Source organism: Arvicola amphibius, chromosome 9, assembly GCF_903992535.2.
Source record: "Arvicola amphibius chromosome 9, mArvAmp1.2, whole genome shotgun sequence".
NCBI classification, from domain to species: Eukaryota; Metazoa; Chordata; class Mammalia; order Rodentia; family Cricetidae; genus Arvicola; species Arvicola amphibius.
This window is the reverse complement of record NC_052055.2, coordinates 51,677,266-51,694,503: the sequence shown is the minus strand read 5'-3', so window position 1 is coordinate 51,694,503 and position 17,238 is coordinate 51,677,266. Positions and strand designations below refer to the sequence as shown.

Here is a 17,238-nt window from a genome sequence, read left to right as displayed (position 1 = left end):
TTTGGAGAGCCTGCCTAAGAGCAGAATGGTCTGCACCTGTGGGAAATGACAGGGTCAGGAGGTGATAGCCTTCCCCTGTGTTGGGGTGGATGAAGGCCACTAGCTGGGGCAACATCTGCTGACTCACCATTTCTCCCGCAGGAATGATAGGAGCCAGGAGGCAGGTGCTGTTCCCTTGGTGAGCTGCTCAAAGGGTGAAGTTTAAAGTGGCCCTGCTTTATGAGAGGAAGACTACATTTGGATGGCCATGTATTTTAACAAGTGCTTCTCCCGGCTCCCCTCAGCACTGAGCATTGAGAGAGTTGCGGAAACATGACTTCATCTCAGGCTGACACTGTTTAGGATTGCAGCCTTTCCCTCAAGGATAAGCAAATGAGAACATTTACTAAGTCAGAAGAATTCCTGATGTCTGACTTCGGCTTTAGTCCTTGTACAAGCTATTCCCTATCCGTGAGCCCCCTTTTCTCTAAAGTGACTGGATTGGACTAGTCACAATTTTCTATTTTCTGATATGTAAATTTATATATAAAATCAAAATATATACAACTTCCTTTATATATTTTGATATATAAATTTATAAAATCAAAATATATAAAGGAAATTGGCATTGCAAGGTTTCTTGTTCCCTTTAGAGCCTGTGTGAGGATGATTAGAAGACAGAGACAATCCACAGTGCTAGCAAAGCTGACATCCCAGAGTCAGGATCACTGTCTTGACACCTCCATTGTCCTTTTTTTGAGGTGACTTTGAGATTTAACACCTCACACTGACCAAGAGTGGGCTGGGTTGAGTTTCACACTCAATAAGCATTGCCTAACTTTAAATGTTGGTTGATAATGCAATTTAACATCAAGTCACCCAGCTGGACTTGGCTGTGGCATGGACTGTCTTGTGTATTCCTTTACTGTTTGTGGAGGGACTTCCCTGAATACCTTCTTGACCTGAGCCCTTTCTAATCCCCGTGTAAATCAGGTTTGGTCCGGGGACTAGACATCTCCAACGTGCGGTTTGTCCCAGGGGCTCCATTCTGAGCAGTCAGCACTGCCTGGGATGGAAGACTTGCTTAGGAAATATGGGGAACCTAGCAGCGAGCATCTCGGCAGCCATCTTCCTGGGTAGCTGATGGTGGGTGAGGCAGAGAGCCCAGTTCCCGTCTTTGTAAACTCTGAAGACCGCACAGGATCTCACCTGTAGGGAAAGTAGTGCACAGAGCGGCTTCCTTGAGTACTTGCAAAATAAATCATAAGCAAGAAACATCTTTTAAAGGCGACCCAGAACTCTTGCATGGTGGCCTTTCTTCTTTGATCCTGAGCTGGATAAGGAGGATCACTTCCTAATTGTTTGAGTGGTACTGGGGCTTGCAGGTGACTCTAAGGGTTTGATCCCTTTCTCTGGGCCCGTTAGCATGGACACAGCTGTTAACTAGACACTCTCGGAAGAGTGGAGGTTTTACATTCACTTCTCCTGTGTCGTCCACAGCAGCCACTGTTGAATGTCCTCTGACGGAGAAGCCAGGCTTTGAACCTCATTATTATGCCTTTGGAGATGGAGCCCAAAATGAGCAAACTGGCCTTCGGGTGCCAGAGAAGTTCCACGTCGGACGACGATTCCGGCTGTGCGCTGGAAGAGTACGCCTGGGTCCCGCCAGGCCTCAGGCCTGAGCAGGTAAGGAGCCCACTCTTTGATTGGCTCTCCAGCAACTTCCGCCCTTTTGCAAGTGTGGATCTTCACTCTCCCTCAGCTGGATTTGCTTTCTAGGGTTCTCTTTGGCTTCTTAGTCGAAGCTTCCTGTCTTCCCACGCATGGACTTCCCACTGTGGCCCCACGGCCGCACTCAGCTCCTGCTGTAATTTAACTAAATGCCGGGCACCACGGGTGTGCTTCTTAGTGCTCTTGTGAGTCACTCTTCAGGGAGGGAAAGGAACTTAACCTGATTTGGATTTTTTTTTTGATGGTTGGGGGAACAGGGGCAGGGTGTGTCTTTTGAAATAGGGTCTCTCTGTGTAGTCCTGGCTGGCCTCCGACTTGCAGAGATCTGCCTTCCTCTGCCTCCCAAGTGCTGAAAAGAAAGGTGTATATAAGAACTTCAATAGGAACTGAAGGATATAAAAGGGCCACCTCCTGGCCAGTTCTGTGCAGTTCTTCTCTGTGGAAGAGGGATGCAGTGTTGCCACTAAGTCTGGCCTTCGATGACTGCAGCGGAGGCTGGGAAATCACCAGCGTAGCGCCTCCTCTGCTTCGCTGTTTGGGGATGATGGGGACAGTGTCTGCCTATTTTCATTTCCCAGTATCCTTATGATGACGCTATTACAAATTGCTGGTGGGTCTTAGGCAGGCAAAGTTGTCCTTCAGAATAGAAGATCGCAGTCTCGCGTCTGGTTGGAAGGTGGGAGGGAACCCCTTTGAGATAAGGCATCCTTATACATTCAAGACCCGGTGTAGAAGTAGCGACTAGTAATAGGAAGGTATCAAAAAAGCTTCTAGAGCCCACACAGGAAGCAAAGGTGTGCTGGCGTAGCAGTTGGGGAAGTGGAATTTTGACAGACTGTGTTTTGGAGAGACCCCCTTACATCCTAGACGGTGTTTGTTGAACCACTGCTAGCGGACGAGACCCTGAGGTCCTTTAGGTCTTCTACTTGGATCCTTTTGATTCCACCTCAGCATTGCGGCATCCTTTGTGGCGTTCATCAAGGGATTTCCTAAAAGACAATAGAAAACACGAAAATGATGTCCCTTTTCAAAGTGAGCTAAGACCGGCTCAGCATGCTGCATACTGCTGATAACACCGATGGAAAGCCTGTAAAGCGGATGGTAGAGAGAATCACAGAATTTAGAGAGAAAATTGAGTCTGTCTGTTTAGAAGCCGGATCTTGGATATTTGTCACAGAATCTCCAAGAATTCACCCAGGACTCTCTCTTGATCCCTCAGCTGACCTTTGCAAGACTGGGGAACAGGAACCGTAAATGCGTGCATTTGATAGAGCGTAATTTATGATGTCCTTAATTGTCACTGCAAATTGCATTCCTGAGGAGCAATTTAGCAGCTGGATGCTAGTTGATGCTAGCAGATGCAGGTTTGCACCGCTGCTGAGTTGGCTCAGCTGGTCCCCTCATTAGCTGCAGGGGGGCAGACCCCCGAAAGGAGGGAGAGGTGAAGACCTGGCCCACTCAGACCTTCCTTTTGTGTATTGATGGCATCCATCCTGTGCTGCCCCCACAGATCCAGCTTTACTTTGCTTGCTTGCCGGAGGACAAGGTCCCTTACGTGAACAGCCCAGGAGAGAAACACCGGATTAAACAGCTTTTGTACCAGTTGCCGCCACATGATAACGAGGTAAAGTAACAGGAGGAAAGCTAATTAGTGCAAAGAAAATAAACAGTAAGCATCCTGGGGCCTTTTCGAAAGCCCAGCTCTTCACTGGCTAGGCCGCTCTTTGGCCTTTCTTAAAAGGTTACCTTACGAATAAGGCTTTTCTTCCTTTTTTTTAGAATAGAGAAGAGTATCACAGCGGGACCCTTCACACAAGTTGTTCTTGATAGTGTTTTCAGCCACCCACCAATTATCGGGAGCTTTTCCTTCCATATGCGGGGCGAGCACTTCAGGGTAGTTCAGGATTGAAGACCTGAGTGCCTGTAGAATGCAGCGTGAAGGAGTGAACGTGGCAATTACCCGGTTTCAACCTTCTGTGGAAGGTGGCATCTTTCTTGCTGCTGAGGACTGCAATCAGTTCACATTTAGAAAATAGTGAGCCATGCCCGTTCTGTCACATAGTGCGTCCCTTTTCTAGAGATTGAGGTCCATTTTACTTTATTTTTTTTTGAGACGGGGTCTGGATCTCAACATGCAGACCAGGCTGGCTTCGAACTCCTGGAGATGGACAGGTCTCAGCCGCATGGGTGCTGGAATTAGAAGCGTGAACCACCACATCCAGCCGTGCCGTATTATAACTGAGGGTTTGAGGCAGGGCAGGGCAGGCAGGTGTACTGTTTTCCATCCCGATAAAGGAAGAACGGTCACGGCCGCCCTGCAGCACACACCTCTGTTCTCTTTCCCGCGAAGGTGCGGTACTGCCAGTCTTTAAGTGAAGAGGAGAAAAAGGAGCTGCAGGTGTTCAGTGCGCAGAGGAAGAAAGAAGCGCTCGGGAGAGGCACCATCAAACTCTTGTCCAGAGCTGCGATGCATGCGGCGTGTGAGCAGGTAGCCCCTTCTCGGGCGCGCAGAGGGTGGGTGGCAGCGGTGCGGGTGGGGTGAGCGAAGGGTGGCTGACGGCTGGCGTGGATGGGGTGAGCGGAGGGTAGCTGGCGGCTGGCGTGGATGGGGTGAGCGGAGGGTAGCTGGCGGCTGGCGTGGATGGGGTGCGCCGAGGGTAGCTGGCGGCTGGCGTGGATGGGGTGCGCAGAGGGTAGCTGGCGGCTGGCGGGGATGCATACCCTATAAAAACTTCTGAAGAAAAAGAATTCCCTAATGGTTCTTACTGTCTGTCTGCACGGCTGTGTGACAACAGGAGTCAGTCTGTTTGAATGACACTGTGTCCTGCAGGGAGGGGCCCTTGTGTTAAAACATAGATAATGAAGACATTCTGATCCCCTACTAGTGGTTCTCAGCCCCTAGGAAAGCTCTAGAGTGGGAAGCAGCTCAGCCACACTGGGCAGAGCTGGGGAGAGTGGCTGTGTAGAGGTGTTGGTGTCATTGCATAATCACCAGCAGTAGACAAAAATTAAAGCTATCCTAAAAACAAAAAAACCCTTGTAGGTTATTTAAAAGTGGGAAAAACTAAAAATCCACTAACTTAAACGAAGGGTCATTTTAATTCTCCAATCTTTGTTTTTAGTGTGGATTGCAGATGAATGGAGGGGAGGTTGCAGTGTTTGCCTCCCGTGCAGGCCCTGGAGTATGCTGGCATCCGTCCTGCTTTGTCTGCTTCACGTGCAATGAGCTACTGGTCGACCTCATCTATTTCTATCAGGATGGAAAAATTCACTGTGGCAGGCACCATGCAGAACTGCTCAAACCTCGATGCTCAGCCTGTGATGAGGTAAAAAAAAAAAAAAAAGTTCATCCCTTAATTATGGAAAAAAATAAGCCAACAGCCAACATTCCACTGTTCACAACTAAGCAAAACGTGTGCCTCCTGCTTTTGTTCTTCATGGATATTTTTAAGATAGAGTTGCCCATTCACAATGGAATTCTGTGTAACCAATAAGTAGAGGGCAAGCAGGTGCTTTTTGCTTGTCCATGGATGTCTCTGATGAATTGTAGGGGGGAAACACTGCAGAAGAATATGTAGGATACAAACCTTTTTTATTCCTTTTTCAAATATAGGAAAGAAAGAACTCGATATATAATATACATGTTGTATACAGTTAGCAAAGGCTAGAAAGACAGACCACAGTTAGTCAAAGATACAGCATAGGATGGATAACAGTGTAAAAGGAATTTCTTTCTCTTACATTATTATATCATTGTTATTATTATTATTATTATAGAGATTTTGATTTTTTTAATGGTCTCATAAGGCTCGTCAGGCCTCAAACTTACTATGTAGCTGAAGTTCAAAACTTTGAATTCCTTATTCTTCTGCCTCCTGCTTCTGATTGTTGGAATAAAAGATACATTACCACAATGCCCACCAAACTTTATTTTAAAGTGACTTTATTTTTGAAAAAGTTGAAAAGATACTATAGACAGCCCCTATACACCTTTTTCCCCGCTCCCAGGTGCTAGCTTTCCCATAACCATACTGTATATGGTGAGAGCAAGAATCACCGTTCATGCAGGGGCCATGTCTATACCTATTGGCTTTGGTTAGATTTGTTAGATTTTGGTTAGATTGTTGCCTTTACTTTTTTTTTTTTTTGAACCATCAGTGAGTTTATTTTAGGTCTTTAGGCAGTCATATATCATATAGGAAAAGGACACTATGTGGTTCCTTGCAATTAGGGTCCCTCCTTGTGTCTTCTTTGTCTTCCTCAGTCTGGGACAGAAAGTTTTCAAGGTTATACATCCACACATATATTTCTTTAATGAAATATAAAGATTTTAAAGTCCTTAATATGCAGTGGCCTCTGTGTCAGACAAAACATTTCCTTCACAACTGTTCACACATCCCCAGCCTTACTGTGGCTCTGCGTTCACTCCGCAGACACTGGTTTCAGTTAAAACATACGTAAGACCAAACTTTACTCGGCTGCTTCGTCAGATTTCGCCACTAAGATGGTCCTTGGGAACAAAAGTGTAATAAATCACTTCTACCTCCAAGTTTAAGCAAATTTTTAGTTTCCCCTCTCCAACAGTGCCGGTTTGTATTCTTGTAGACAAATCTTTTCAGTAAAATAGAAACATGCATGAAGCCAGTATCTATCTGTAGCTATCTATGTAGGCACATGTATTACATACTATTGCATATTTTGTAGTTGATTCTTTCTTACATGCATGATGAACACCAAGAGTATAAACACAATAATAACGAAAGCCAGTGGGTTAGGCCCTCTCTGGTAACAAAGCCAAACACTCATTGGGTGTGGTGGCGCACGCCTTTGATCCCAACACTCAGGAGGCAGATGCAGGCTGATCTCTTGAGTTTGAGGCCAGCCTGATCTTACAGAGTGAGTTCCAGGACAGCTAGGGCTACCCAGAGAAACCCTGCCCCCAACAACCAAATAAACAAAGTTATACACTCTTCCAACCAACTCAAAGCAGACACGTAGAAAAGAAAGATGGCTTTTTGAAGTTATCGATGATCTGATGGGGATATAACTTAACGAGAAATTAGATGTAGAAAGTTAGAGCAATTAAAGAACATACTAGAACAAACAAATCAAAGACCCCCTTCCAATTGAAGCTAATGTTTTCTTTTTCTGCTTCTCTTTGTAAAAGTTCAGAGCTCTACAGTTTAAGGCTTTGGAAGCAAACAAGCAAACAAACAAGGACAGCTTGGGCCTGGACATCCCCTTGACCGGGAGAGCTGTGTTTCTGTTGACCCTGTCCTGACTTCCAGTTGCTCACATTGGCCCTTCTCATTCTCCACCTTGTCTGTCCCTCAGCTTTGTCCTGCAAACTCAACTGGTCTCTTATTGCTAACTTCCAGGAGCAAGAGCTTTTTCCATGCTGGGTTTGGTGGCCTCTGGGTACCCTGTGGGTGTGTCAACCTTCTGTTCCACCCCTTCTTACTCGGCAGGCCATTTCCTCCGCTCTGAGCTTTTTCTCCATTTTCGGCAGCTAGCTGCCTCACTTCCTGCATTTCCTTCTCCTCTCCTCTCTCCTGGGTTTTGTCCAGGCAGCTGTACTTGCCCACCACGTACCCTAAGATGCCAGGGTCCTACAGGCAGGCAGATATGAGGTCTGTGTCTTTTTCCACTGCTAGGGCACGGCTATTGTATAGCACCTTACACACACACACTCCTCACCAGATGACCTAGAGGGTTAGGGCCGCCACAAAGGACACCTCCAACAAGAATGTCACCACAAAATGAACCCCTAAGATGGCACCTGCTGCAGGGTGTTTGAGCTCAGGTTCGAGAGCCAGTGTTGGCCGCGTAGAGTGGAGGCTTGTCTCGGACGTATGCTAATTTGTTTGCTTGTTTGTTTGTTTGCATACTGACCTTCCATTCTGCGGTCCTGTGTTTCTTTTTAAAGATCATCTTTGCTGATGAGTGCACAGAAGCCGAGGGTCGCCACTGGCACATGAAACACTTCTGCTGCCTGGAATGCGAGACGGTCCTGGGGGGGCAGAGGTACATCATGAAGGATGGCCGCCCCTTCTGCTGTGGCTGCTTCGAGTCTCTCTACGCTGAGTACTGTGAAACCTGTGGAGAGCATATTGGTGAGTGTCGCTCCGCCCACCTCCTGTCTGCCCTGTCACACAGCCACAGCCACCAGTGATTATCCACAGTCTTGCTTCTTTGTTAACGTTTGTGAAAATTGAGGTATAATTTACATGTATCGGAGCACGCGGCACGTCAGTGATTGTCAGATGAATAGTCTGTTCTGATTGTGCTTAGCAGCGAACACTGAGCTGATTCTGGGTACGCTCAGTTAAAGTTCCCATGGGTCTCTGGGGATCTTCCTTTTTCTGGTGGGGTTAGGGGATAAAACCCAGGACCTTGTATATACTAGGAAAGCCCTGGTCACACCATTTTTTTTCTCAGTCTATTAACACATCTGTTTCATGTGTTTTGGGGTTAAAGCCTTTCATTGAAAATATACTGGCAGCAGTGAGCTCTCAGCCAGCAGCATGTGGCTCACAGTTAAAGCTTATGGAATACTTGCATCTGCATGTGTGTAGAAGCACAAGACAGTGGTTCAACTACATGCCCTAAGCATGTTCAACAGCAAAACAAAGCACAGAAACGCAAACGTCACGACATTAAACACACGAAGCTCAGGATACCTGACTATAGCACAGGAAGTGAAACCAAAGGGTCCCTTTGTATGGCCTCGGTGGGGAACATGTGTTGGTCAATTTGAATCTTTTTTTTTAATTAATTAATTTATTATATATACACTTGCCAGGAGATGGCACAAGATCTCATTACAGATGGTTGTGAGCCACCATGTGGTTGCTGAGAAATGAACTCAGGACCTCTGGAAGAGCAGCCAGTGCTCTTAACCTCTGAACCATCTCTCCACCCCCTCAATTTAAATCTTAATGGATCTGCATGTCTGTTGATGACCGTGTTTTGACTGTCAATTTTGGGATTACAAATAATCCTTTGAACATATGAGTTGACAAATACATTATCTACGAATAGGGACGGTGAACAGTATATGTAACCCACACCTGACAAGATCAAGGCAACATCAAGCCAGATGTGTAGTGCACACCTGGAGTCCTAACACAGAGGCTAAGGCAGGAAGGAGCAGGAACTCAGAGCCAACCCGGGTTCACAGCTGGCCTGGACCACATAGTGAGATGTTTCCTTAAAACAAAGCTCAGAGTGTTCCCATCACCCACAAGTTCCCTCCTGTCCACACCTCTCCCCAGCTCTAAAGTGTTTCCTGTCTCTTTTAACACAGGTGTGGACCATGCACAGATGACCTATGATGGACAACACTGGCATGCCACAGAGGCCTGCTTTTCCTGCGCTCAGTGTAAGGCCTCTTTGCTGGGATGCCCCTTCCTTCCAAAGCAAGGTCAGATCTATTGCTCCAAGACCTGCAGCCTTGGCGAAGACATGCACGCCTCCGATTCTTCCGACTCTGCATTCCAGTCTGCCCGATCCAGGGACTCGAGGAGAAGTGTGCGGATGGGCAGAAGCAGTCGCTCCGCAGACCAGTGCAGGCAGTCTCTGCTCCTCTCCCCTGCTCTGAACTACAAGTTCCCCGGTCTTAATGGCAATGCTGATGACACCCTATCTCGGAAGCTGGACGACTTGAGTCTCTCCCGGCAGGGAGCAGGCTTTGCTAATGAGGAGTTCTGGAAAGCCAGAGTTGATCAGGAAGCCTCCGAAGACCCTGAAGAATGGGCTGAACATGAGGATTACATGACACAGCTCCTCCTCAAATTCGGGGATAAAAGCCTCTTCCAGCAGCAGCCCGGTGAGGTGGAGATTAGAGCCAGTGAGCACTGGATGCCTGACAACATGGTTAAAAACAAGCCTGAGGTGAAGCCAAATCACCAGGGCCTGGTTAGTAAGAAGTATCAGTCTGATATGTATTGGGCACAGTCCCAGGACGGGCTAGGTGACTCTGCCTATGGTAGTCATCCTGGCCCTGCCAGCAGCCGCAGGCTGCAAGAGCTGGATCTGGACCACGGTGCCGCTGGGTATAGCCATGACCAAAGCCAGTGGTATGAAGACTCCCTGGAGTGTCTATCTGACCTGAAGCCAGAACAAAGTGTCCGGGATTCTATGGATTCTTTGGCGTTGTCCAATATCACAGGTATGTCACCCGGGGATTGTGGGGTTACCACCGAGTGCCAGTAGGTGGCGTCGTATTTAAACTTCTGGAGGAACAAAGGTGTTTCATTTAAATGCCACAGGATATTGGGCGGGTGTGCCTGTGAGGTGAGTACTCTCAAGTGTGACCTCCCAAACAGGGAGGAAACTGATTTGGATAAGAACATCTTTGCCTGGATCAGGGGTTAGAGATTCTGTATTTAGATTATACTATATGAATTTTAAGATAGTAAAAAATTAGCCTGAGCATGTTATAAATTTTTAACTGTTAAAAAAAATCCTTGGATTGCTCTGTGGGTTGAGATAGCTCAAAAAAAAAAAAAAAAAAAAACCTAAGTGTTTTTTTCTCATTATGAAATTGTGCTTTAGTGTTTCCGAGGCAAATTCTTATTATTTATCCCTTGCTTTATGTTAAAATGACCCTGAGTTGTATAAAGTGGATATTATTAATTTTAAAACATAGGAGAAAACAAATTGACAGCTGAGTGGCTGATGTTACCCAGGGTTTGAAGATAAGACTGGTATTAAAAAAAAAAAAAGCATGTTATATGAATTTCAAGTGGATGTTTGCTTAGGACACAAAAACACTATGCTCCTGCACCTAGTTCACAAACTAGTAACAGCCCATCCTTTCGAGTGTTATAACAAAGCCAGGAAAGGACCGAGCGCTCTCCGCTGCCAGTGGTCTGTGCAGAAGGGTGAGGTACTGCTCCCTCCTGGGTCCTCTTGTAAGGAGAGCGGAGGAAGCATGGCGGGTGTGACTGTCTGCCACAGGAAACACTTGGTGTGTGCAAGGCCGTTGGTTTAACCCCCAGTGCTGAAAACTAAAAAGTAAAAATGCTAGAGACTGACAGTCCTTGGGAATAAACAAGCTATCTTTTCAGAAGTAGGGAATTAACATCTAACAGGAGCCGATCGGGGGCCCATACCAAGTCTCTCGCTGTCCTAGATCCATAGAAACTTGAGTAAGTCGTATCATCACCGAGATCACTGCTCTTGGTTTAGGAATAAGAACGATCTGGAAGTGATGCATTGTAAAGACTGGAGTGGAATGACTGAGCAAGGGCACAGGCCTGGGGCTGGCAAACCTTTGCTCTCAACAGCTCCATCTATGGCTAGTTTCTGCCGCAGGGGGAAGCAGCCCAGACAACCTAAGTACAGCTGTGTTCTGGTGTGACTGCACACAGCAGGCTGCTGTCCCCAGTCTAAGACGAAGACAACTGCCCACTCCAAAGGGGGTGGCTCTCGGAGCTTCCGTCTGTGCTGCTCGTGGCACATGCTAGAACAATCCTTAGGTTCCCTGGTAGCATTAACAAAGTTCATACTTCTCAGTTGGTAAGCACTGCACATTGGCTTCCCCAAGTGTGTTTGAATCAGATGACTGAATAGGGAATTTTTCTTGGAGATGCTTTTCTGTACCACCTTTAACGGTTGTGCGGATGTTGGGACTTGTGAGAATCACATCATGTTTTGGGCTCTGTTGCAGGCGCGTCAGTGGACGGGGAAAGCAAGCCAAGGCCGTCCTTATACTCTCTGCAGAACTTTGAGGAGGTGGAGGCCGACGACTGTGAGAAAATGAGCAACATGGGGACTCTGAACTCCTCCATGCTGCACAGGAGTGCGGAGTCCTTAAAGAGTCTGAATTCAGAGTTATGTCCGGAAAAAATCATGCCCGAGGAAAAGCCAGTCCACCTGCCGGTGCTCAGAAGATCCAAGTCTCAGTCCAGACCGCAGCAGGTCAAGTTCTCGGATGACGTCATTGACAACGGGAGCTATGACGTCGAAATCCGGCAGCCTCCCATGAGTGAAAGGACTCGGAGACGAGTGTATCACTTTGAAGAAAGGGGATCCAGGCCCCACCACCATCGCCACCGGAGAAGCAGGAAGTCGCGGTCCGACAACGCCCTGAACCTGGTCACGGAAAGGAAGTACTCTCCCAAGGACAGACTTCGGCTGTACACGCCTGATAACTACGAGAAATTCATACGGAACAAAGGCGCCCGGGAGCTTCAAGCGTACCTGCAGAATGCCGATCTCTACGGCCAGTATGCCCATGCCACGTCCGATTACGCCCTGCAGAACCCAGGAATGAACAGGTTCCTGGGGCTCTATGGGGACGACGACGACTCCTGGGGTTCGTCCTCCACGTCCTCCTCTGACTCCGAAGAAGAAGGCTATTTCCTCGGACAACCGATCCCTCAGCCGCGGCCGCAGAGGTTCACCTACTACACAGACGACCTTTCTAGTCCAACGTCTGCACTCCCCACCCCACAGTTTAGTCAGAGGACAACTAAATCCAAGAAGAAAAAGGGACACAAGGGCAAAAACTGTATTATTTCTTAACCAAGTAGACACTGATGTGATCTGTTTAAAAGTTAGCCATTTAACCGGGACTTGGACCTTTTATTCACTATAGGAGAGTCGCTGAAACCGTGTGAAGAGCTTCCTTGGCCTATGTAAATGAGAGCCTACTGCTGTTTACAGTCAGATCAACACACGAGGGGTGGCTTCCCCCAGGTGCCCTTCCTGGGTGGTGCCATATTAAAACACTGTCTTGTGCCAGTGGCAGGTAAATTACAACGGCTTTGGTCCCCAGTCCACAAGGAGAACACTCCAGAAACTGCCACCAGGTGATTGGACAGAGTGTTCATTTTAGAAGCCGGATAGCCGCCTTTGTGAGCAATAGTGTTGTTTGTCCTTAACTCAGTCAGGTTGGCTCAGGTCCTGAGTGGTGTCGTGTTGTGAGGCATGCATGTCACCATGATGACCTAGCTAACCACCACGTGTCCCATTGCGTGAGGCGAACTTGTTCCCCTTCAGCCCTTATTAGCCAGGTAAACATATTGTATTACTTCCAGCTACAGATCGAAAGGCCTTGCTATTTATATGTAGTATTTCATAGACCTTAAGTGTATTCCTAATTTAACGGTGCAAATATGAATGTATATACTGTACAGTTCAGATTTTAAAGCTGATATTTTTATATCCCTGAATTGCAAGATGTTTGTTACACTGCCGTGCTAGATTCATTAGGGAACCAGAAACAGCATTTATGGGTGAGATGGTTGCTTGTATTTTAGTCAGGGTTTATGAGTTTAGACAATTTATATTGCTTAGTGACGGAAAGTTGGTTTGTTTTTTTTTTTTTTTTCAATATTATAAAAGGCTCTGTATGCATGGTGGGGCTATGTACATAGTTGTTACTAGGGCCCTGTTACTCTTACAAGTGTTATTTATGGGTCAAGCTTTGTAAACTGTATAAATGTAAAAACAAGCCCCACACGTACCTCTGGAGTATATGGTGAAACCAAGGAGAAGCTGTTGGGTGTTCTTCCCTGGGCAGGGGGAGGTCTCTCAGTGGAGGTAACATTCGTATTTTTGTGAGAGTCTGGAGACTTACTATGTAAAGAGAGGTTATTTCTCCTGCCCTTCCCTCCCAGCTGGTTGTTGACCTTTAAAGGTAACTTTGAGAAACCGAGTTTCCAGTTGTAGTAGGAACGAGCCAGAGCGCTTCAAGTTCACAAGGCTCCGGGTCAACGGGAAACCATGTTGGATTTGAACTAATGAGCGGGTAGTTTGGGCTGTGCTGTTCTTGCATTCACATCTCAGTCCTAACTAAAGGTCCCGGTGTCATCCTGGGCCTTTCAGGGAGGTGTTTAATAAAGGCTTAATAAATGACAGCTACCGTTCTGAGTATGAATCTTCCATTTTGCTCCAGTGTTCAGGCATGATTTTTTTTCCCCATAATCCTCCTCCTGCTAACAGATCTTTGTTGAACCCCAGACTTGAGGAACAGAAACTGTTATTTATCAAGAGCAAAGAAAGGCTGTCTGGCCTTGAAAAGACTAGACGTGAACCCAGTAGGTAAACCTATGGTCCAAGAATTCCTCCCCCTCCCCATCTCTAAAGAGGGCGTGGCCAGACATGAATCAAGTAGGTAAACCTACTGTTCAGGAACCCCGCCCCATCAGTCCATCCCTAAAGAGGGCAAGGCTAGGAAGAGTCCCTTCCTCTGCAGCTCCATCAGCATTGCCTGGGTCTTGCACACTTCGAGAACAGGTCAGTACGGAAATGAAGATTATTCATGGCAGAAATCCTTCAGACAGGATCAAACACCAAAGCATATTCCCACTCCTCATCTCCAAAAGTAAACTATTTATCCAGTCTCAGTCCATACTTCTGATGTTCCAAACACAAGTATCACTTCAAAATTCTAGTTGGAGAGATGGCTCAGAGATTAAGAGCAGTGGCTGCTCTTCCAGAGGTCCTGAGTTCAATTCTCAGCAACCACATGGTGGCTCACAACCATCTGTACTGAGATCTGGCGTCCTCCTCTGGCATGCGGGCATACATCGAGGCAGAATGTTGTATACATAATAAATAAATCTTTAAAAAAAAATTCTAGTTGGGCCAGGCGGCCTTTAATCCCAGCACTTGGGAGGCAGAGGCAGAGGCAGGCGGATCTCAGTGAGTTTGAGGCCAGCCTGGGCTACAGAGCGAGTTCCAAGACACATTCCAAAGCTACATAGAGGAACCCTGTCTCAAAAACAAAGACAAAAAAAAAAAACCCAAAAAAAAAACAAAATAAAAAAATTCTAGTTGAGGCTGGGGGTATAGCCCAGTGACACAGCATGCTCACGCACAAGGCCCTGGGGCTGATTTCTAACAGCATGGTGGAGTGCCCAACCCTCTAACTTGCTTTTCACTTTCCAGGACTGCATACAGTCCTTTCACCTCACTTCTCCCACAGCTGTTTAATGTTCTATTGGGTGATACACTTGAACGTCCTCATACATACCCTACAGCGGCATATGTGCCTATACACCAAGCAACAACATTCCTGGGGACAAGCTGACATATTTGAAGGTGTTGGACTCCCGCGGTTTTCCTCCAGCAGTCCCCCCCCCCCCCCCCCCCCCGTTCACACACTATACGAGCAGATGCACTGACAGCGTTCTTGGTGTTGAAGAATGTGAGCTGCTTCAGTGTAGTAATTCTTTTAGAAACTGCACTGAGCAGCCGTACTCAAGCCAGCGCAGGTGTGACGGAATATAGACGCGGCCCTGCACACTCAGGTACAATCAATCTCAAGGGATTGTTCGTTCTTGCTAGTGATCTGGCAGCAATCACAGTTTCCATTTCCATACGTAATTACATAGATTGCCAAAACATAAGGAAACAGATCTCTACGGACAATACTCATGGAATCTTTGGGCTTTAGAATCTGTTCAGCACTGAGATTACTGAAGGAGAAAGAGAGGCAATCGCTCACAGTCCTCTAAAGAAAGAACTGAACTGCAGTAAAGGCCTGAACAGGCCTGGTTATAAAGAATATAAAGTATTCTGGTCGATCACTGAATTCCAAAGTTTGGTTCAAGACATACCACACAGAACTGCCTCTGATCAGACAGTGGAGAGGCAGATAGTCAGACCCTTATGGTCCTCACTAGAGCCGGTCTTTACAGTGACATCTTTGTATCTGCCGTTCCCTTGTCATGATCTAATTCCTCAGGGAAGTCAGGTCACCTGCTGTCCTTCCCAGTAGATGGTGAGCACATTACAAGAGCTGGAGTGTGCACCCAAGACTGTTAGAGCTGCCCTAGGGAGGAGCCAGTGCTGTCAGGTTCAAAGTATTTCAAGACAGGCTAGGCGTGGGCTTCTGTAAAGTCCTCAGGTTTCAAACACTTAAGGACGAAATGTTTCTGAAGACTATCCATCAAGATGAACCTGTCATCTCAATTCCCAACTTCAGTCATAAAGTCAGGAGCCTCAAGCAGGTTAGAATTCTCGAATGAAGGCCCAACACTAATACTGTTTATAGAAACATTATTGGGAGTCTTTAGAAACGAATTACAAAATCCTTTGTCTGTGCTTGTCACAGCTCATCCCCACCTCCCCACCCATCTCCATGTCTCTTAGGAGGTGGTTGAAAGCTATGGGAAATTGATGCACTTTGGCAGTAACACTAGTTCACGTAACCTCAAATTTTACTCTTAAGCAAAGTAACACGCTTGATGCAACACTCTTCGCATTCCACTCTAACCTACCTTCTTCCTGCAGAAGGGAGACGCATTTATTCTTCAATTATGTCTGTAGTCGAGAGGGCTGGAGATGTGGCTCAGTGAACTGTTCTACCAGAGGACCAGAGTCTGGACCTCAGGACCCACAATGGGTGGATTAAAATGTGTTATCTCTAGCTCCAGGGGATCTGACTGGGACTTTGTGAACAAACACGTGTCTACAGACACAAACACATAAATCTTTTTAAAAAAAGTTGGGACATGGGGACTGGAGAGATGGCTCAGAGGTTAAGAGCATTGCCTGCTCTTCCAGAGGTCCTGAGTTCAATTCCCAGCAACCACATGGTGGCTCACAACCATCTGTAATGGGATCTGGTGCCTCTTCTGGAAAGCGAGCATACACGCAGACAGAATATTGTATACATAATAAATATTTAAAAAAAAAGTTGGGACAGACTCCTGCAGATTAACAAGAAAACGTAAGTACGTTAATGTGCAGTGCTCAGGAGAAAAAAGCAACTCAAAGCAGCAGGAGAAAAAAGCAACTCAAAGCAGCAGGAGAAAAAAGCAACTCAAAGCAGCAGGGGATGATTATACCTTAAGTAACATGTCAACCAAGAAAACATTGCAGAGAAATGCTAAAAGAAAGGAAATACCAAACTTGAAAAGTGAAAAAGGTTGAAAATGACTTGTGTGAAGACACAGCACAAATTTGGACAAAAGCTGATAGCTAGAGAAGTCACAGGCCCTAGTGGGAAACTATAGTTGCTGCTTTGTAAAATGAACATGATATTCCCATCAAATCATCTTCTAAATGATACATAAATGCCCACAGATTAGTGCCAGTGACAGGCAGGTTTGGGCAGAGGCTTTCTGCAGTGGGCAGCAATAACTGGAGATACGCAAAGTTATGAGATCAAGCATAGCAAAGTTGAGAGAGTATCACAGACTAGAGAATAGGAAGAAGGATGGGGTGGAGTGTTGTGACTCTGTCTTCTAGGCCTGCCACACCATCAACTATTGAATTCTCAGGGCCTACGACCACCCTCGCAGACCCACATGAGACTGGGCTTTTGTCATGGAGTGGGAAGGGGCTCACAGGGTCTCTGAAGATTAATAGGTAGCTTAATGGTTGCAGGAGTTTTTCCTTACTGGCATTGTAATTTAGTAAAGGTATCTATCCATGCTCCTACACAAACATTCTTATCTATGCTTCTGTAAGATACTCATGCCTCATCCCACAAAAACAAAACAAAACAAAAAACCCACACACTGGAAAGACTAGTTGAGAAAAGGATCAAAGTAGGACAATAGGGGGTAA

General features: G+C 46.5%; 1 protein-coding gene across 2 annotated transcripts in view; it reads left to right on the top strand.

Annotated features, from left to right (window-relative positions):
- Prickle1 (prickle planar cell polarity protein 1) overlaps positions 1–13,042 on the top strand; it is a 90,697-nt gene extending 77,655 nt beyond the window's left edge. For both annotated transcript variants that reach the window (XM_038342325.1, XM_038342326.1), the window contains exons 2-8: positions 1,480–1,665; positions 3,221–3,334; positions 4,061–4,198; positions 4,833–5,036; positions 7,637–7,823; positions 9,017–9,880; positions 11,384–13,042. In XM_038342325.1, the coding sequence (XP_038198253.1) occupies positions 1,534–1,665; positions 3,221–3,334; positions 4,061–4,198; positions 4,833–5,036; positions 7,637–7,823; positions 9,017–9,880; positions 11,384–12,240 (2,496 nt within the window). In that variant the 5' untranslated portion in view covers positions 1,480–1,533 and the 3' untranslated portion in view covers positions 12,241–13,042. The remainder of the gene's footprint in view (positions 1–1,479; positions 1,666–3,220; positions 3,335–4,060; positions 4,199–4,832; positions 5,037–7,636; positions 7,824–9,016; positions 9,881–11,383) is intronic.
- The last annotated feature ends 4,196 nt before the right edge of the window (positions 13,043–17,238 follow it).